This window comes from Amblyomma mixtum, chromosome 5 (assembly GCF_055824585.1).
Source record: "Amblyomma mixtum isolate Tamu chromosome 5, ASM5582458v1, whole genome shotgun sequence".
Classification (NCBI taxonomy): domain Eukaryota; kingdom Metazoa; phylum Arthropoda; class Arachnida; order Ixodida; family Ixodidae; genus Amblyomma; species Amblyomma mixtum.
This window is the reverse complement of record NC_143016.1, coordinates 133,991,292-134,013,797: the sequence shown is the minus strand read 5'-3', so window position 1 is coordinate 134,013,797 and position 22,506 is coordinate 133,991,292. Positions and strand designations below refer to the sequence as shown.

General features: G+C 44.4%; 1 protein-coding gene across 1 annotated transcript; it reads right to left on the bottom strand.

Annotated features, from left to right (window-relative positions):
- Positions 1 to 9,376: 9,376 nt before the first annotated feature.
- Positions 9,377 to 14,678, bottom strand: LOC149343797 (uncharacterized). The gene is made up of 3 exons (XM_089542489.1): positions 14,627 to 14,678; positions 11,659 to 11,804; positions 9,377 to 9,838 (listed from the first exon to the last, which is right to left on the bottom strand). The coding sequence occupies exons 1-3, from the start codon at positions 14,676 to 14,678 to the stop codon at positions 9,473 to 9,475; spliced, it is 564 nt and encodes a 187-aa protein (XP_089398615.1). The 3' UTR covers positions 9,377 to 9,472.
- Between the last annotated feature and the right edge of the window lie 7,828 nt (positions 14,679 to 22,506).

Here is a 22,506-nt window from a genome sequence, read left to right as displayed (position 1 = left end):
CCTCTTTTCACGGACTGGAGGCCCAACACCTCGCTCAGTGTTGTCTCCTCTTCGACAGTAGTTTCACCTGAAACTAGTGCGAAATTAACCTGTCACCGGTGCAGCTAATTTAAAAAAACCGTTCGCTGCGTTGGGTTACCTAGCGCGTACGCGAGATAGGAAATAAAATGTCACATTTTAGTGGTAACATACTGGCATTAATTAAATGAAACTTGTTTCTAAAAGTTTTATCTTATATCTTGTGCAAAATTTCAGCACTTTTTAGGAAATGAAAACGAGCATTTTGATTTTGAAGTAATCGCTGCTATGAATTAGTCTGGAGTTACAATGCCAGTTCAGAATGCTCATACTTCGCTTGTCCTTGCATCTGCACATATACTTCAAGTTAATCTGTTACTTTAATGTGAAACTGTCCGAATGGTATATCATTCGAGGCGCAATAATTTTGAGTACCCTTATTTTGAATACTCTCCCTAACTCACTTTCCGATCTCTTAACGTTACACCTATCATTTTTCTTTCAATAGCTCGCCGCGTTATCCTTAACTTATGCTGAACGTATTCGTTAGCCTGCACGTTTCTGGCCCATCGGTGAGTACCGGTAAAATGCATGCACCATACAAGCACCATAGAAATAGCTTACTTTTCGGGAAGATATTGAATCTCGCTCACCTATCTCTTTCTGACCTCTCAGGATTTAACTACCATTTTTTGCGCCAATTTAACCTATTTTATCTCCGCATCTCTTTTTCCAAGCGCTCCTTCTTTTTTCGGCCTTGTTGTTGTGCGCTGTACAAAAACCATTACTTACGTGACTCGCCAGTGGTCAGCTGGTCATTGTCACTAGGCTCCGGCCCCGAGTGAGCCAATCAGCAGTAAAACTAAGTACGCTAGAAAACAACGCACTTCCGTTTTATTGCTTATAGGCTAATTCGTGTTAACAGTGAGGCAGGAAGGGATTGAAGGAAATCACGAACCAATACGCCTGGAAAGCTATGGCATCCGAATCGCAAATCCCCAATGCAAGCATGAGTTATAAGCACTGTTTGTTAACACCTAATGGTCCCTACATTAAGAATGATTGCGGTTGGTGCATTTTTGTTATCGCTAGCATGCGCTACCTTGACCTCTGGGCAAATGCGTTCTTGCGGAAAGAGATGTGCCGAAGAAAGGCCTTGCAAGTCAAAGTGGGCATGGCGCGAGAAGACATACAGCAGAATAATTATAATGCCCCATTTCATGCACTGATTGTCTAAAAACAGGAATGCCCACCAATATCTCTTTTTAAAACACGACGAAGATCAGAACCATCGTCCAGCCAATTACTGTCTATTACTCAAAATGCAATTCTCACCGCGGTAATCATCGATGTCTAAATGAGGCTATTGTTTCTAATTAGAATAGTTCGGTATGAAAAGTTCCAGACTGTTGTTTCAGAAGCATTCATTATATAGTAGAAACTCGCTACACCGAAACGGGTAATGACGAATTATGCACATGCTGGAATAATTACGCAAGCTCATTCAGAACCCGTTGTGTTTGCTATAAGGTTTTTGCGATCTAAAATGTCTTTTAAACAATGCTTCCCAAATATACAAATATAAAGTGAAAGCGTCCATTCGGAGATGATTATGTCCATTTCTAACGATGCCGAATATTTCCTTACCAATTCTATGCGGTAAAACTGCACCTTCTACGTTCTCTGACCTCCTCTCAGCGCACTGCACAGAGAGCATGCTCTGCTTATCTAGTTCCATGTCCTGTTCACTACATGTTTTTCGTACCACTGTCGCATGGTTCCGCATTGTTATCTTCTGCTTGACGATATCAAGGTCACACCAGCTTCGCTGGTCCAAACGGTTAAAAAGGAAAGCGTTCAACAATTTTGTTGAGCAGCAGACGGCCATCATAAAAGCCTTCTGTATAGTGTTCGCATTCTCCAGAAGACAAGTCTGTCATGCGAAAAAGTGTTGCACCACCGTGCACGTGAGACGAAAGGCGAAGACAACATGCACGAGTACTCGCGACGAAACCGCCGCTACTCGCACTGTATTACAGCGAATCATGTCGATTTCACTGCTTAGAAAAGTAAGCAAAACTGTTCTGAATAGGTCTCTCCCTCTTGTCTACGATACTAATCCTCCAAGACACAATATTCTAGGCTGTGTACCCTAGATGGGTTAACTTCAATACTGTGGTGTAATGCTATTTAGCCTATGTGGATGTCCTAAGTCCAGAGGGAAGGGTTACAGCTTGTAGCGTCTTCCAGAGATTTCGAACCGTGGTGACCCATAGCGAGTCGCAAAACATTATTAGACTGGAACCCCTTGGGCACCTTACTTTTCACAAATGGCGTATTATAGGATGCAAAATTGGTAAATATAACAATCTCGGTTATATGGCTTGCTGCTCTGCTGGCGCCTGTCGACGGTTACGCCAAGCCGCAGCGCCACGCATCGGCATTACAAGCAATACGAGACAAGCCCTTCTATTTCCCTTGGCTGCCGCCACGCGTCGCATGGCTTTGAAAATTTACAAAAGAGCATGTTGATATCATCCAAGACGTGGAAAAAAAGATAAGAATGGCCAAACTGCAGTGAGAACAAGAGGAGGTATGCCATTAGGCTTAGTGCCATTGGCTAGGCGCTGTTCTGAATTCCTGGAATTTCTTTGGAGGAGAAATTCTAGAGGCCCGTGTACTGTGCGATGTCAGTGCACGTTAAAGAACCCCAGGTGGTCGAAATTTCCGGAGCCCTCCACTATGGCGTCTCTCATAGCCTTAGTCGCTTTGGGACGTTAAAACCCCATAAACCAAACCAAACCAATTCGTGGTAATTAACTAGCGGATGGTAGGTAGGTAGGAAAGACTTTTATTGCTCTAGAAAGGTGCTAGTAGCAGACGAGAAAGAAGAGGTTGGTGCCCCCATTCCAGGGCCCCGCTGAGCTTCGCTGCTCGCTGGGCGTGCTGGATCAGTCCTTGTTGGCAACCCAGATCGCAGCTGGAGAGCCTGCTCTCCCACTGTTCTGCACTCGGTTCTTTGCGAAAGCTGTCGCTCTTACTGCATTCCCACGTGATGTGGTACAACGATGGTTTGCTGCCACACCACGGGCAAGTGTCCCGATATTGCGTCGGGTAAATCTTGCTAAGGATATGCAGGTTTGGGAATGTTCCTGTCTGCAATCTTCGCCAATACATTGCCTCTAGTTGATTTAGGTCAGGATGAGGCGGCGGATAGCGGATCCGTACCCCCTTATAGTAGTTGAGAATGTCTGAGTACGTAGGGCCGACTCGGTCGGGTAGATCGTCCGATTGGGAGGAAGCTCGGCTCGTATACCCTCGAGCTACCTCGTCGGCGCGTTCGTTCCCCGCTATGTCGGTGTGTCCTGGCACCCAGTAAATGCTATGTGTGACTTTTGGTGGGGTCGCGCTCTGGAGGAGCCGGAACGCGGCGCGACCTATGCGGCCGTTCATGTAGTTACGGCACGCTTCTCTCGAATCTGTAAGGATGGTAAGGGACATGTTGCTTCGATAACCGGCTACCGCCGCTAGAGCTACGGCCAGCTCCTCCCCTTCGGTTACCGTGCAATCCCTCACTGAGGCGCTAGCTAATTCGTTTAGGTTGGAATCAATAACTACCGCCACTGTGCTGTTATGTGAGCTTCCTGTATACGGAGCCGCGTCCGTGTATACCGTTGTGGAGTTTGTAGCTAGATTTTGTTGTACATACCTCGCCCGGGAAGGACATGACTCTGGATGATGACGACCTCTTTTTCGTGTGTCCAGTCTGTAGGCAGTGCTGAGAAGTGGCGCGGAAATGATGTCTAGCGAAAGCGCTTGTGTGATTAACCATTTTTGCTCCCGACAGTACATTCCGAAACGTGGCTGACGGTTGGTGGACGTTTTGACGGCTCCCGCCGCGCACGTCGCTGGAACACTAACAACCGGCTACGTTGTCGACGCAATACACAGCGGCTGTTAAGCCCGTTGGCATGCGAAAGCTGCAGCTAGGGCAGAGTACTGCTATAACGAAGCAACAGATATAGCAAGAAAATCTCGGTGCCTCTTCAGCTTAGTTACAATGAGATTCAACTATACTGATATAAAGCGAGAATACCATTTTCTTTTGCGGAGATATGAAAGCTACATGTCCATAAGAAAGCCAACCGCGGACGCGGACATTTATCTATCTTTCGACAACTTCACTCGTAAGCAGTTCTAGTACTTGACGCTATTTTAGACAGAGAACAACCATTTTTGTATGGTTCATGTTATTGCACCTTATTACTTGTCCCACCGGCGAAGATTTTTGCATGACGCGTTACTGTGCCATGGCGCGCGCTGATAGCAGCAGCGGATAAGCAACCGCTGCGTATAAAAAAGCGTCAGACGAATCCACGCTGATTCCTTGTCCTGCACCGGTCTTCGCTGGTTCTTTGGTGCGGCCGCTCGGCTGCCGCACGCTACTACATTTAAGTTATGGTGTTTAAGTCTTCAGTACGTGTTCAAGCGAGCCATCTCGACTGCTGCGGCAGCGTTGCGAAGGTTATTGTAACGTTCGAAGCTTTTAGCTTTGACTTCGCTTTTCCATGATGTATAAATGGGAAACTGTAACTACCCGCGCGGCCGGCAGCGGCGGAATCCCGAAATGGACGAAGTGGATGGCAAGCTCTGGGAGAAGCACTGGCTCGCGCGGAGTGGAACATTTGGACCTCGGCCTCTGGCCGGACGCTGCCGCAGCTGCTCTGCCACAATCTCTTCTTTGGAAGCCGTCTAATAACCGTGGCCGCCGTCGCCTCCTGGGCGACCTCCACATCGACCTCTACAAAACAAAGGTAACAAAGCATAAAATTAACGAAATGCGAAACCTTTGGTGTGGGGAGATTTTGTGAGCATCTTCAACTCCCCAAGGCATTAGCAATGTACACCAGAGCCCCCGCTATGTCATACATTATTACACCTACGCATTGTAGAATGGAATTACCCGAGCTGTGTCCACCTAAAAATCTCACTGTCGTCAGCGCATTTGTATCACAGGTGGTTCCGTAGGCAGGGAATAACACAGAATAAAGTTATTTTACATCTCCTGGGCAGAAAGCTAATTTACCCCCGCAGTTGAGAAATTCTCTCAGAAAAGGTGAAATTCTTATCGAAAAACCGGCATTACGTGGGCTATAGAACGAAAAATTATAGGTGTAACGTTAAGAGATCGGAAGCGGGTGGAGTGGGTGAGAGAACGAACCCGGGTTAATGACGTCCTAGTCGAAATAAAAATTAAGAAACGGGCTTGGGCACGCCATGTAATGCGAAGGCAAGGTAACCGTTAGTTCTTAAGGGTAACGGAGTAGATTTCAAGAGACAGCACGTGAAGCAGGGGCGGCAGAAAGTTAGGTGGGTGGATGAGATTAAGAAATTTGCGGGAATACGGTGGCCGCAACTGGCAAAGGACAGGGTTAACTTCAGACATGGAACGGGTCTTTGCTCTGCAGTGGGCGGGGTCAGGCTTATGATGATCATGACGATGGGCTTTGAACGCGATGATTAGCAATTAAGAATTATGTACGAAGAAAAATTAAACAAAACATCGAGGAATACATATTATTCAAGCAATGTTTCTTAATTAATGCTATGTTTTAACATTCGGCGAATACTCGGCATACAATTATTTGAACATATTCCAAGCAGAAACTGATTCTTCCAGAGTCCCTTGCACATCAAGAGAATAAAATTTAAGTATGGCTTTACTTCGTATTTGCTTCTAGCTCAGTTATGCCATCATTTTGCAGCGTTCACAGTTGTTCCCTAAAATATTACTACATGGTCTACCAACACCACCTTTCAAATCAATTCAATTCACTTTATTCGGCATCATTCCAGACTTCAGGAGAGCTGACAGAAGATGAAGAAGACACACCTTGAGAGGGTTTGGGCCCCTTTGACAAATGATAACTGTGTATATACGCATAGATGTCTACTTCGCATTGGCAGAAGCATTATTTAGTAGAATACACATTCTCATATCATATTGACGGGAATTAGGGACTACTCTTCTATGTCATACAACTTTCACTGTATAAGACAGTAATCCGAAATCGTCGAATGCTTCACCCTTTCTTCCTTTTGGCTAAGTCATACACATTATCTGAAAACAGAGAAATTTCTCACGACAATTATGTGAAACCTACAAATAATGTCATGTCGTAGTTGGTCGCGCACTTCTAATAAGCCCGGTCTTCTTGCTGTTTATTTATTATTTACAATCTTTTCATTTAGCTATAAATGTATAGACGCCATTAAAAATGTAGCACGTACTAGGAATTGGTTTTCTGAGCAGTGTGAAGAAAAGGTCTCTTTGTTCACTTTCAGAAGCAAAATTATCTATTCAAAAACCAATACGGCAGTGTCCAAGCATCCTATATAAAGAAGGATAAAACTAGAACAGCTTACTCAGCACAATAAAGAAACCAAGAGCACATAGAGCGCCACAATGCCTTTCATTCTCACTATGAAATAATGCCAATGAACATTATCATGATGACGTAAATACATACCTTCAAAAGGTAACTAACACCTTGATATCCAGCATTAATATCTAGAACGTTGTCAGTGAGAATACATCCTACACAATATCCATTTCAAAACTTCTTCAGTAAAGTTTTTCAGCCGTACATACGCATGCTGTATGAAATACAACGTGAATAATAACGGATCACAAAAATGCAAATTTTCTCCGTTCAATTATTTATAATTACGAGTAGGGTCCGGCATTCAGTGCAAAGTACGCCTCTTGTACGACTCTACCGCCATTCAGGGAACAAATGCCACCTGGCTTTTACAAGTTAACGACAGCTGCAGCTCGAATCTATCGGCTCTTGGAAGTGATAAAAACTTCGAAGATATTTGGGACACTTCACAGAAACAGTGAAGCATTGAGCGGGCACTGGGGCAAGCGGTCGACCGCACATCAAAGGTCACCCAGCTATCGCAGCGCAAATCTCAGCCTTGTCAGCTTTCTCGATTGCTTCTCCATAATCGAAGTGCAATCGTCCCTCTTGCTCTAGCAGAACTTCCAGGATGCATGTCCTGAATAAATGGCAATAGAAGGGCGGTGTATTTATTTGCGGCAGAAAACAGACATGTCACCCTTGAGCCAATTCATAAATACACAGTGCCGCATTTCAGTGAAACCAAATCCACGTCACAAAATGCAAGGCACCCCTATTGATAAGCCTCAAGGGACGCGTCCGGTGGAGTGATAGATTTGATCTGCGTTGACGTTTGCAGCTAGCGTTGTTTGTGCTATTACTCTTGAGATAAGAACCTCTATTGTCTCTGGGCCGGATCGACAGGTGGTGAGAATATCGCAAGCAATTCTGTTGGAATAGGCCTACCATAAAACAAGCTTCCAAGAAGCATAACGGGTATGAAATTGAAAGGTTCAAACACTTGAAAGTTTCAAAGAGTATTTAACCGTTCAGTTTGATTCAAATGCTCTTCAAGCATTCGACACATGATTGAGAAAATTATTCTTAATTTCAAATAAAATCATAGTTAACGAGACAAGCCGCCAGGAAATTCATCTTGAATTAATGTGATGAGGATCATTAGACATATTCCAAGCTATATCGTCTGTCTCGAAAATGAGAGGTTATAAACTAGTACCATATTTTTCTAGTGTTCGTTCCTCCTCTAAAGACAAGATTGTTTCTCTACATTTCCGATGTTTAGGTTTCAGTACTTCCTGAAAACATTAGGTATTCTCACTTTCCAATACACTATTGCAACCATTATTCACGTGACTAAATAACACTGAAAACACGTGGCAGGGACTGTTTTGTGGCATTTATTGCATACTGCGACTCAAATGGCCACTCCAGCTTAGCCACACGTACAAAGAAGGGCGTACTGACAATAGCTACGAGGCTGCAAGATGAATCATGCTAGATAAGGTAATTAAGGATTTTGTCTGCTTTGACATCTTTTTTTACAACATATCTTTTTGAATAGAAAGCATTAGTTTTCTCCTTAATGTGATGCCTCCAAGCACCTTTGAAGCCTTTATAGGTTACGAGAGGTGCATGACTCATCAAATCCCTCCTTATGGCATGCATTTGGCGCGTTTTAATGCAATGCATTTACCTACACTGGTAATCTGGCTCACGAGGAATGGTTAGGTGACATGCATAATGTCCTAGTATCATGGAAAAGATATAGATCCGGTGTGCAACTTATCTTTCATAACCTTTAGTACAGTAAATAACCTATTTCATCCACCTCCGACCCAAATGCTGCATACCTTAGTTGAAATATAGAGCGAGATAATGCAATGATCATGGCAGCACAACATGAAATACAAACGCCTTTATATCGGCGATTTGATCAGTTGTCTGATATTACGTACCATAGCGGTCGATATTAATCGAGTGATTAAGACCCGTCCTCTTCGTTCCCCTCGAGATGGCTTGTGAAAGTGTTACCCATCCTTCCATCGTTGCCATGCTTAGAAATAGCGCTTGATAGCTACTACTGTTTCACCAAACGTACAAGCTAGGATATGTATCTTTTCGAACAGGCAAAGAATGTACTGAATTCGACACATTACTGGATAGTAATGATGACCTGCGATCAACATCTATCAGACACGATGGAAGTGTACCGGTGCCTCCCCATCATCTGTGCTGTCAGGCGAGACTTGGTTAAGTCTCCGTCTGCAGCTCTGAGCGCTAGGAATCCTTGTAGTATTAGAGAGCCTTAATTCCGGAATGTGGGATGGCAAAATAATATATATGCTTGATATTTCACCTTCACAAACAGTGGTCCCGCTGTGATAGGCAAATTAAAGAAAAACCCACGCAATAACACCAAGAATGTTTTCTTCGACAAAAACCACCGTTCACAGAGATATCATTGCTGCACGAATGAAGACAGAACGCTCACTGAGCTGTTTGGACTTGTAGACCTGAAGAGTATTGGCAGCTTTTCAATTTCCCTTCGTTACCAATGCACAAAAATCGTCTTCGAGATTGGTCATTTCGTTTTTTTGTAGCAACCTATCCACGTCTTCAATTCAATTTATTGTGATAACGACGCAGATGCACCCACTCCTGTGTTGATGCATCAGCAGCTCGTGGTGTTGAAGTGCACCTAGCCTACAAAGCCTGCGTTGGCTTTTCTCGAGGTCTACACTTAGATTTAATGAATATCACGTTTCCTTTCTGCTTAAGGATACGCGAAATGAGTTTACACATTCTGTGGCAAAAACATGATGTGTTTATTACACTTCGATGGAAGTGCTGTGCACTTAAGAGTCCTCTCGGAAAAACTGATCAGCCACCAAAGCCCTGCGACTGTATTCATGACGCCGACTTGTCATGATTGAGGTCGCAATAAATACATGAGGAAAAACATCCGCTTTCAAACTGTGTGGAACAGAGTGGGCCCACGACGCTTATATAATCCAAGGTCTGGTAGGCGTCTACTCATCAGTTGAGAAAACGAATCGTTGGGCGCCTAGTTTCTCGCCGAGTGCTATAAGACGTGCGCCTTCTTGGTCCATGAGAGTGCATAGATTGTCTACAACGTCGATATGGCTGGCCGTGTCTTCTAGAGCGTATACTGCCATAGCCTTTTCGAACAACTTGGTCACGTACTCAGTGGCTTTCTCCTGAGCTTTTTCTTTTATAATGTTTAGTGCGGCTTGGGCGGCGGACTTTCCAACTGCCTTGAGAGCAGAGATGATGTATGGCTTAGCCTTCTTTGCAGCCTGCTTGATTTTTCTGCCAGCCTTTTTGAATGCCGTCTTGGTCTTATTCCAGAGGTTACGGAAGAAATACTCATCCGTCTGAAAGGGAAAAAAACACGATGTTGTTTGGGCGTGGTGATACACATCAAGGCGTCGATAGCATGTAGAATTATTCATTGGGCGTTAGTCACAGGCTTGCATCTTTGGAAAAAAAAAAAACATTCACATGTGCCTCCTGCATCCATTCCACTATTAATCCTTAATATCCAATAATCCCTAATTAAGCAATGTCCGCTTCTGCTTGCGCGGGATCAAACATCTAAAATGTCCTAGTAGACTGCAACAAAATTTGTGCTGGAAGGCAATTTCTGTGGCCACAAAATTAGATCTCTTTATCCAAGTTGGGCCCTTAATAATTAGCACATACGGTACCATGTTCGCGCCCATCGCTTGAAGCCAATCTCAGAGATCTTTGTTGTTCATAGTTACTTGTTCATTGAACTAGACTTTTTACATTGGCACAACAGAAGCAAGCTGGTTTGATTACAGGCTCGTTTATTTACCGGTGCTTCAGTAAATGTATGCGATTGAACTTACTGCACAAACCACTTCCAAGCAAACCTGCATTTCACCTACAGTCAGGCTGTTCACATAAGGTCGCTAATTATAATATTGCTTAGTCTCTTCGAAAGTTGTTTTGGTGAGCCATATTTGTGTCATTTTATGCCTTTTATAAATTGAGTCGCGCTTTGTAATAAGACCTCCGTTGATATGCACGACGCGAATTGTATACATAGAGCGCTTCTGATGACCAAAGTTCAGTGTATTTACGCCTCGTTAACATGACAACTCGTATTCTGCCCAGTAGATAAGACCAAAATACAAAGAACCTACTGGGGGACCTGTATTTGTTTCGCCTTTATCTGGGGAACGATGAGAACAAAATTTCGACCGCCCCCTACAGGTCTTTCCGTTCCTGCATACCGAATGCAGGACACGAGTGTTACGCAGTGGGGAAGTGTATGGAATAAAGCGAGTGATCGTTTTTTCGTGTGGTTTCAGGCTTTTCAGTTTTCGGGTGCCCGCTCACACGCCTTGCCCTTTGCCGTACTAGACCAGTAGTTGCGAAGAAAGCTATCTCTGCAGCTTTTGCTATGTTGAAAGCCGCATTCGGCCGCTGTTTTCTGATCAGACACGAATGTGTACTACCCGGTCGCGGGGATGTGAAAAGTCGTATTAGGCGATAGGTCGTGCCGCCAATGTAAAAAAAAAAACACGCATTTAATATAACACCAGGTGCGCAAAACTCCACCACATTGTTTTAAAAATAACGGCGGCTAGGATCGCGCAGTAAAGGTATGAAGATTTCTTACATTATCCAATGCATTGGCCACCACTAGGCCCATAAGGTTGGTTTGGCTTATGGGGTTTAACGTCCCAAAGCGACTAAGGCTATGAGAGACGCCGTAGTGAAGGGCTCCGGAAATGTCAACCACCTGGGGTTCTTTAACGTGCACTGACATCGCACAGTACACGGGCCTCTAACTAGGCACATAAGCAGGCCCATAAGCAGGCCTAGCTGAACTGTAAATTTTATTAAGAACATCTCGCTTTATGGACCGTTTTGCGCGGGAACCAAAGTGTCCATACTATCTAGGCATGATTGTACTAGTTGAAACAAAATTGGTAAGAAGGGCCACAGACACAATGATAAGCACTCAAATTTTCAGTTAGCTTAGGCGTGCGTAACCTGTGTGCCAGATGATGGTATGAGTACGGAAGTGGCCACTCGATATTGCTCTCATGTCAGGATGCAGGTTCTACAGTGGTTCGATTGACTTCGCAATTGTTCCTCCAGTATTCTGCAAACGTGCACCATTTTAGTCGCATGTAACCAAATAGCAACTTTTATCTTTCACCTCGCTGTCCAGTTCTGCGTCATGTCGAAGCTCGTAGGCAACGTGTCGCAGAAAGTGCCCCACCAGCACGGCTTCATCAGCGGTGTATTGGGTTTGGAGGTCCAACACCTCTTCCGATGGTTTCTGTTGCTCGAGATCACTGTCTGCTGAAGCTGCAATGAAATTAGTGTTTCAGCACCATTGGTAAATAACCTTGGCGGAAAATAGTTTGATGTTAAGATGAGTTAATGCCACTTCAGTCGTGCTCTTCCTGCAATGTTGCAACCCACTTTACTCAAAAAACTGTAATCTTTCTCACAAATTACTTGCTTCTGAGTAATGGTAGAGAGAGGGTGTGGTTGATGGTCCTTTGCGATCACAAAAATGAACAAGGGAGGGGAAAACCTCAGGTTGCTTGAGCCAACGTTTCGACAAGGGGACTTGTCTTCGTCTGGGCGCCCAGACGGAGACAAGTCCCCTTGTCGAAACGTTGGCTCAAGCAACCTGAGGTTTTCCCCTCCCTTGTTCATTTTTGTGATTGCTTCTGAGTAAGTGTTTTCTAAGATCTGTTTAAGTTGAGGCGCACAGCCTACTTGAGGGGAATTATCGGCCTAGTTACCACGCTGCTCAAAGGGTTCTCAGATGAAAAATTATATTCCATGCGCTCAGCTCTTACGTTGTTAAACTTTATTTCGTTCTCTATTTTCACACAAGGTATGGCTGTGTCAGTTGGCCGTCATGTGCCAAGCGAGCGCGTAGTGGAAGGCTGATGTTCTATATACCAGAACCTCGTTCCTTCGGCAAAAGTACAGGCGCCATATGAAATTTATTATCCATGGAATACTAGGCGCCATCATTAGCCCAATAGTAAATATTCCTTTAAAACCAAACTGACATTAACGTGCATCGCGTACTTTCCTGCAATCTATAAACTTACCTGAAAACGTAGGAAATATTCAGGACAAAATATCAACAAAACTAGAGAGCGGTACCTCTCAAAATTACGCAATTGATTTCGCGGTTACTAACAAGCAGTGAATTCATGGCCATATAAAATTCTTGAACACTGCTTTCATGTTCTTTCAGAAGTTGCCTGTATGATAAGATACGTATCTTCGCGAATTATCGGTTATCATCTTATCGTGATCATTTGAGCTAACCATCGGCCAAGAAGAAAAAAAATTGTTTTCGGAGCACTTGTTTTACTGAGACGGATGTGTTAAATTGGCCGTCACGCACGACTTCTTCGTTTTTGTTCTGATGCTAGAGCAAGAGCAATGCTACGGCAGTTCTTTTTCACAAGATCACGGTACGGTGCAGTCGGTCGTGCACAGACCTCTGCATTTAAAGCCTATTGACTACCCAGAAGACGTGAGGTGTTTGACAATAGCACAAAATGTCGAGCCCTATTTTCGCCATTATAACCGGAATCCCAGGCTTCAATTCTCAGCCTGCCCACGAGCGCCAAAACATAGCACTCGAAGCAGCTAACACGGAATGCTGGCCCATTTCAACCCACAAAGGCATTACTTACATCACTTTAGAAGCGAACATTTCTTATACCCCAATTACACATGCGTCTCGAATACCTTATAACCGAAGGTAATTCGACTAGACTGCCGAACTTACGCCGCCACACAAAGTTTTTCAACGGAATTCGGTTTAGGCGACATTCGAGTGGGCAGACCTCTGTGGAGATATTCCAGATTTTTTAACGCCTTCGAAACGCGAACACAGCCCGCATCGACAAATAGGCGTCACCGTCACCGTCGTTTTGTGTCCTTCGGCTCTATGGCTATTGATTTCGATAAACGCTTCTCTCTTTTTATTTTCCATATAGCTTGTGTACTTGCTAAGTGAGCGCACGAAGATAACACTACACCACTGAACATTTACCGGGTAAGCATAAAATTTCCCCAGGAGTGCGCAAAGAGGTCTTTAAATTGCTGCGTACAAACAGCAAGTCGTCATTTGCACGGAATAAAACGTAATCTGTACTTTAGTTATGTTAAATATTCCGTTATTTGCTGCACCGACTGTACCCATGATTTTTACCCCCTGCAATAATCTTTGGGAAGCGCCGATGCAATCGCCCGCCTGGGAACACTTGATAGCCGGGCTGTTTACATCACCTAGGAACGGTGCTTCTCTCTCTAATTTCCCCGGATTTGATGTTAAACACTATACAAAATTATGTTCGGTTACCACGCGTAGTAATTGATTCAGCCTAGTCTGTTAGCCACAAACGATGGCTACGACCGCTGCTGTCCGTCTAAAGCATTTTTCGGCAGTGTGGGTCACACCGGCGCTTCCTGTTCATTGCAAGCTCGACTTGGCATGAAAGAAAAAATCAATTTTAGGTCACTGCTGTCAAAGCTACAATCGATGGTCATTTGCATTCACTAAGACATTTGAATTCGCTCTCCACAACTACCGAGATTAGAGACCGAACGCTGCGGTCTTGCTAGCCAGAAGGGGGTCGCTATTCTTTAAAATTTTGTATTTGGCAAGTGTTTAACATTGGTGATTGTTCATGTATGCAGATGCTAAATGCAGCAGTTTTTTTAGCTTATTTCTAATGCAGACAACGTAGAAACAACGCGCATATATTCACACTGTCTCCTTATACACGTAAAGGTTAACCTTCCACCGATCGGATTCGTCATGGTCGTTGGCCTAAAAAGCACCTCCCGCTACTATGATACGCTGCTGTTGATAGCGATAGAGTCCTTGTCGGGCTAGTGTGACCACGGTGACCGCTGTAGTTGGACACTGATAACGAACTGAAGCTTTATAATGTGTTTAAAAAGTATTGTGTAGCACCGCTGGAGTCGATCGAGTCCGAACACCATTCAAAGTATCAGTGCGATTCGACGCAGATGACATTCGATCATGCCTGTGTACTACAGTTATCAAACTGTTCTCCCGAGAGGATGAATACCAGAGTATTACACCGGCTCACGTGATGTAACCATAAGCTTGAACTCACCTGTGACGAAAAAAAGTCCAAGGATACAAATGGCGGCCGTAATGGCATTCATGGCGCCTACGAATAAAGTGGAAATATGTGGTTTTGAAATTTTCAAAGCAATTTCAAATAAACTGCAAAAAATCTGTTGCTTTCCGTGCCCTCTTAAAGTGAAACATGTACGCACCAATGTGGAACGCTAGTAAATTTTTTCTTCTTTTGCAAGTATGCAACTTCACCCGACCATTAAATTACAATAAACTTCTCGATTCTAATAACAACTAATACTGATGTGATTTCATATTAAGCCGCAATATTCGCGTTTTAAACGAAGCAACGAGCTGAAAAAACAGCGCTCTTTTCAAGCAGCCAGTAATCTGGCATTTTAACAGAAAGAAGGTGTAGTTTTTATTATGATACAAGTTTAGTTGTGTCTAGGAATGAGAACATGCATAAATGTTCTGCTCAAAGAAGCATTAAATGTAATAAGCAAACAAAGTCTATATAGTGAGCAGCGGAGTCTACTCGTCACGTGCCCATAACATAAAGTCTTGCGCACAGGTTCAAAGTTCTCCCGCTTTCGATCTAGGTGGCAGATCGGATTTTGATGTAGGTGGCAGATTGTCTTTGTGGAATCTCTCAGCAAACAACTCATCATCATCATCAGCCTGACTACGCCCACTGCAGAGCAAAAGCCTCCCCCTTGTCTCTCAATTAAGCCTGTCATTTGCCAGCTACGACCACCGCATCCCCGCAAACTTCTTAAGCTCTTCCGGCCACCTAACTTTCTGCTGTCTCCTGCTACGCTTGTCTTTGCGTGGAATCCACTTCGTTACCCTTAAGGACCAGCGGTTATGTTGCGTTCCCATTACATGCCCTGCCGATGTCCATTTCTTCTTCTTGATTTCGACTGGGATGCAATTAACCCGCGTTTGTTCTTTAACCGAGCCGGCCCGCTTCCGGTCTCTTAACATTACACCTATCGTTTTTCTTTCCTTTGCCAGCTGCGTTGTCCTTAATTTAAGCTGGACCCTGTTCTTTGCCCTCCACGTCTCTGCCCCATGGGCTAGTACCAGTGAGATACAGCTGTTGTGTACTTTTATCTTGAATGATATTGCTCAACTACCTTTTATTATCTGGAAACAAGTGAACCGCTGAAAACAGCTCAAAGACGGTTGGAGGGCCGCTACCATACGATTTCAAGTATATTTTCTGCCAACCAGAAATTTTTCGCCAAGCGGCAGAGCACGAGCAATACAGGCCCATGAAGCCAGACGTGTTGCGCTATGCTTTGGAAGAGGAGATGGCACCATGCGAGAAAAGCTCATATAAATTTATATTGGAAGAAAGGGGCAAGCCTGGAACCTTTCCTTATGGCAGATATGAGTCTTAGCTGTTCGGCTGCAAAATGTAAGTGAGTGAATGGCATTTTTTCAGTTACTATGTATCTGTTTGATGCCTTTTAATGAAAAATAATACATCCGACATCCAATATTGCACTCTAGCGAAAAACGTTTTAAACGCGCTCCGGTTCCGTACATACCCGAAATATGTAACCAACTATTGAAAATAAAAATCAAAGACCCTGCAGCTAATTAGGAAAAACTGAATACATTTCAATGTGGTGAATGGGGATAAATAAGCTTTTCACTCCAGAAAACGTTTCCGAAAGAAAACGCTTTTTTAGCGAATACTTAGCGTGGACACTCAACATTCAATCGGAATTGATGTTCGGGGCGCAATGTGCGAGCTTACGAGTACGAAAGAGCGCACTTACCAGTTGGATGAAGCTCACTAGACGCGGAGCTGGACTTGCACACTTTAATGATAGAGGAATAGCTGCGAACGGCCTTTATTCTCGCCAAACAGTAAGGAATTTCACAGAATTTTAGAGCGATAAAAATACGAAGGTGAGGACAACAGATAAATAGCTAATCACCTGAAGGTATGAGCACACTAGGTCTATCTCGAAGGTTGTTCAACTATCTCGGCGCATGGGGTAAGCTTTCAAGAGTATTATAGCCGGATACAAATCGTGAACGAAGCGGTAGATGTCCGTAAAAGAAGGCTTCCAGCCAATGGCCTCGACCGATTATAAAGCCGTGGTCATATGCCAGTCCTTCAATTTCACGATAACAAATCCCCGGGGATCAGTCAATGTCGCGAGGGCAGTATCGTTCAAAGGGGGCATCATTCAATGCCGTTTGCTGGAGCGGCGCATTTGAGGGGCATTTGCCCCTCTGCTCTTAAGTTTTATCCGACTAGTTGATTTTCTTTGTATTATGAATCAAAGCTTTGAACTTACTCGGCGCTGCTCCTCTAAAAATGCGTTCATTGTTTTTATTTTATCAGTAGAGCAGCGCGGATGATAGGACACACGTCTACTCTGTCATTGAAAAGGGCCGAACTAAGTGCCTGTACATGTTTCGGACATGACCTTCGCAAGAGTCAAACCTGATGCCGATTGCAAAACGCACGACACTTGCAAACATAAAAGGCCTCTGAGATGCAGCTGTCATTATATATTAAATTAGTGTAAAAGCTCTGAAATGTGGCTGGCTGGATTTGGTTTCTGTGCTTTGTCGTTACTCGTCAAAAGCAAAATCGCAACGACCTCCCTCCGTTTTACTTGCGACTGGCTAGGTACTTTCCTTACTAGTAGCTTGTTTTAGATGCGAAGCACTTTGCCAGCGCTCGTGAAATGTGAAAACAGAAGTAATCCATTTTTGCGCACCTCTTCTGGTATCCCACCTGCCTCTAAAGCGTGGTCTCCCAATCCTACTTAAACAGAAGAAAAGAATAAAAGAACTCCTAAGAGCACCTGCAGCATTGATAAGAATGCATTTTTTACTTGGTTGGATTGAAAAAAAAGATTCAATAGGTTGCACATCCTTGCTAGCGCCTTACTATTTCTTCACATCCCCGTTTAATCCTGAACTATCGGTCCTGGACACACATTTCTACATAAGGATCATTCTAGAAAGCGGGCATTCCTCACCCCGTTTCTCATTAGAGCTAAGACTGGCAAAGCTGTCTTCGTATTCGAGTTGCAAGTACCTGTTTACGGCATACAGCATGCTCTAGTTCTTCAAGAATGGCGCGGTTTGTTATAAGGGGTTTATTTCTTATTGGCATGCACCCAAGTGCAGCCATACGGCTACAAAGGAAAGCTTAACGGCTTTCTCGCAGTGAAGTTCGTAGTGAAGAAAAATTCGTCTTGGCCCCGGGTTCGAACAAGGGACCACCTCTTCACCGGAGCAGTCGCTCTACCAACTGGGCTAACCGGGACGGTGATCTTATGGTACGTAATGGTAGTAATTACCAGTTTATTACAAATCTACTCTACCTTGGGGGATTCCCCTATACATTTGGCACACACTGGCGCTTTTCACCGCTACGAACCATGCAGTCGACACCAATATTTTCGGTTCTCAGGGCATACAGTCGCAGAGCCGCAGTGGCTGATCAAAATTACAACAAAGTACTTTCTACGTTAAAAAAAAAGTAGTAATATTTTCATGACTAATATATAGTGGTGAATTAAACATCGCAAAATGTGCACTTTTTCAGCAAGCGATTTTATCCATATGTGAAAAAATGCGAAGCATTTTTGAAGAGTTGCTATGTGAGTTTTTGGACCCTAATTGCTTGAGACCTGCTTTTTCTCAGGGTTTTCCTTCTGATGAAATACCTCGCATGCAAGTAGCTTCATGTTCATTCGCACTTTCAAATTGGTGATAGAAAAACTTTTCTCGCCGTTTCTAAGGTAACGAAAAGCTTGTGCCCTCGATCATATGCATATGAATTTTTTCCCTACTGTCCTCAGTTTCTTATAAAGATTAGATGCATATCACTTGGATTCATTGCACTTACATTGCTATCACGCTTTTGTGCACTTTTATTGAAAGATCTACAAAGCGCACAGCTAAATCACAATTGCGAGGACACCCCGCTAGTGCATGAACGAGGAATATCTATGATATTGAGACCCAATTTCTCTCGTCTGTGCGTCGAAGGCGAGAAAACGCTTGTCGTCGTCCAGAAGACTTAACAACTTGAATATACAAGGATTTCTCTGTGAAAGATTTTCTTGAAAACAGTGTCACTAAGGGCTTTGCCGCACCAGGCCACCAAGAAGCGCGCTGCCATGTGAATCAGTACCTGCAGCAAACCACTGAAGCCCATTCTTAGTCATGGCCTGCAGTCATTCTTAGTCGTGGTCTTAGTCATGGCAGATGTCGATCACCCGCAAGGGGACAATCTACACTCCTGAGTTCGGCCGTGTTGTCAACCATGAGCGCTCCTTTCGCGAGGACTTCTTTGTGCTAGCCGTGGCCTTCGTGACTAGTGGCATTACCTGGCTACATCTGGGAAAAAAGAGGCCGACTACGCTACGGGCAAAAAACTTCTTTGTGGAAGGTACTATACGACTAAGGTACAAGATACTAGAAAAATTGAGGTATCAGCGAAACCACTTTTATATCTGTAAATTGTTGAATTCACTGAAAGTTTGGATATCACTTACTGATTTGAATTTTTATTGAACATGCCCAGCACATTGGAGGGCATAGGCTGTGTGTTCCAAACTGCTGTGTTTTGAACTTCTACTCTATAACACGGCAAGAAATGTCCTACCAAAGTCTGGTCCCTTCAAACCGGCAAAACATTTGCGATATTTCTGAGGCTAAAGCAAAACCTTGTTGTCGCCCTATGGCTGAATGTACTGGCTGCCGCAAGAGTTCACGGTACCGTAATCTCAAGAAAAGCTCATTGATCCACTGCCTCGCTAACCAGTCGAATTATATTATTACCAGCTGATGAAAAATGCTCGTTCACCAACCCCTTCAGAAATCTCAAGTCATTGGCTTGCACAACTGCTTTCAAATATTTTTTTTTTCCGCACACCCGCATCCCGCAAACGCTTCTGGCAATAGTGCGTGCTATGCAGCACAACGGAGAACTGTTTACCTCTGCATGCGTGTCTGTAACACGTCGAAGTATTTATTAATTCTTAAGCTATTTAGGCCTATTGAGGCCCTTCTCAGCATCTATAATGCCTGGTAAACTGTCAATAGCAATATATGCCAAAGGTGATGCGCTTGCATAGATCCTACTATTTATTTAAAGACACTTTTGAGATACCATTATCATTATCATCGCAATCGCCGCCAACATCATCGTGTTCACGCTCGCTGCATCTCAATACTTTCAGAGGTAAAGCTCTACATCGTGACGACCAATCCTTCAAAAGGGGGCATCGCTAGAGCCTTGACCTTGACCTTGAATTAATAAATCAATAAATAATACGGCCACGCTGCGATTACATCTTGTGGTGGCGCGAACAGGTCAGCTTCACTGGCCACAGCACGAAAACACCATGCTATCGCCGCAGCCGTTCACGCCTCGTGTAGTGATGATGATGATGTCCTCGGGCTGAATGGCACATACCCACGGCGGGGGATTGGCCAGGGTGCATAGCGGATACAAACGCACTCGTGAACATGGAATGGAGTATAATTAAATCTAAAATTTTGGGACGTAGAGCTAGAATTTGTACAAAACAAAAAATACGGAGAAAGAAAAGTTGTAAATTCACATTCTAGCAGAGGGATCTACCAGATGAAATTATATAATCGTGAATAGAATCGAACACTGGTTTCAGGGCATATCGCTCGTGTAGTGAAGCCAACTCGCGCTTTGCATTACTCATCGTCGTCCTCATCTACTTCCATCTGCAGCACCATCAGATCAGATCAGCGTACCTCAGATCTCATCAAATATTGTTGCTAAAACTCAAATATTGTCGTCAGTTGAGGCGACGACCAAGCAAAGCAAAACCATAGTCAAAACAGGCTAAATACATACATTTACACCTCAACTCTGATTGACTGCGTTTAAACCATTCCATTTTTTCTCCGCCAATCACCTGATTCCAGCGCTGAGCACAGCGCATAACCGCGCTTTTCAGACTACCTACTCACGGCGCCCGTTTAGAAAAAAGAAAAAGACAGAATTCGAAAGGAACGCTTCAAAACTGAAGTGAACTTTTCTGTTTGTATTATATGTGAAGTTTGGTTTGGTTTATGGGGTTTAGCGTCCCAAAGCCACTCACGCTATGAAAGACGCCGTAGTCAAGGGCTCCGAAAATTTCGACCACCTGCAGTTCTTTAACGTGCACTGATATCGCACAGAACACGGACCTCTAGAATTTCACCTCCATGGAAATTCAACCGCCGCGGCCAGTGTCGAACCCGCGTCTTCCGGGTCAGCGGCCGAGCACCATAACCACTGAGCCACCACGACGGCTTTGTTTGTGAAGTGCAAAGCGTAGTGCATAGAGCTTTCTATTGATGCGTTGCAAAGCACGTAGAATTACGTAACTCCAATAAGAGACTAAGTTCTCACTGGCATCCACAAAAGCGCCGACTTACGGCTACAAAAGAAATCTGTACAGCTAAACAAAAACTTCGCAGATAAAAAATAACTGATTTAACTGATGTTTTACCTAGGGCGAGAAAATGTCCCCAGGGACGCATGTTCGTTTACGGGCCTGCAGGCAACAAGATGCAACATAAACAAAGGTGATTGCGTGGCATCTGAAGAGCGCGAGAGGTTTATCAACATGCACTGGCGCTATTCTGTGTGAAATGCTCACGCACGGGTGCTTACCGCCTTTTCCCGGCCCCTGCAAAGGGGCTGAGTAAGACGGAGGAGCGAACTTTAAGGCGCCTGCAGACAGGTACTCTACTCTGTCCTGCAATCTTAAAGCATTACGATCCTAACACGGATGGGCGATGCCCACACTGTGGGGAGACCTGTGATATCTTCCACATGGTGTGGGCATGTACTCAAAATCCCCACCTCCCCCCTTCCCCTACCCCTTCCAGAGAGGCATGGGAGACTGCCCTTCTCAACTGCTCCTCGCTTGAGTCCCAAAGGGCTCTGGTGAAACGGGCTAGAGACGGGGCATTGTCATGCGGTGTCCCGGACTAGGGACGCCGACCATGTAGCGTGGCCACTCTGTGGCTCCCAAACTCTGTTTCAGTAATTAAAATTTTCACCACCACCACCCCAGGAAAACTTCAGTTCTTCTCGCTCCATAACCTCGTCTTTATCGTCCAGGCTACGCGCAGCAGCAGTAGCAGCTACTCAGCTGTCGTAAGATTCGAGCACATCGTCTATTCAGGGACAATACCTGTCAGCGGCACTCCCCGGTCTCACAGATATAGCGGTCTCCGACATTTGCGAAGATTATCTGGTCGCTGATAACCCAAGGTTTTTACGGCCTATCCGCGCTCTGTATTGCATGCTTAGCTGTTCGAGTGTTTGCACCCCGCCACTGCAGCTGTTTGCTTAGAATGTCACGCGTCACCTGTCAATCGAAAACGTTTTGTGGCGAGGCTGTTATCTAATTTTTGAATTCCAAGCATAATTTCTGAAAGCATGCACGTGCTCGCGGCTCATTGCCGTTGCCCGTCTTCTGATAGCGGCCTACGTCGGTGACGTAGGCAGCTGTCACAAGACGATGCAGCAAGCGTCAAAGCGCCAGTGTTCCAGCGTTCCTTCGAACTAAATGTACAGCCATACAATATCAACTGTTCCCTCGAATGGCTCTCTCCAAGAAACACGCTAATAAGCGTGCATCTTGCACTCTTCTGGAGAATCTAGATACGCTTGAAAGCGGTGATTAAAACTGATATCGAAACTCTCCTGAAAAAGTTATCGACCTTATGTCAAAAACTCTTCCTAATGAAAACGCTAATCACTAAAGCTGATACAAATAACTGAAAGCACATAAAGCAGAGCTTCCCTGAGAAAAAATCGTAAACTTGTCGCCAATAGAGAGGTACCGCTCTTGTCTTCACGCCAGATGCGTTCCCTTGAACTCGTTTGAGTAGTAA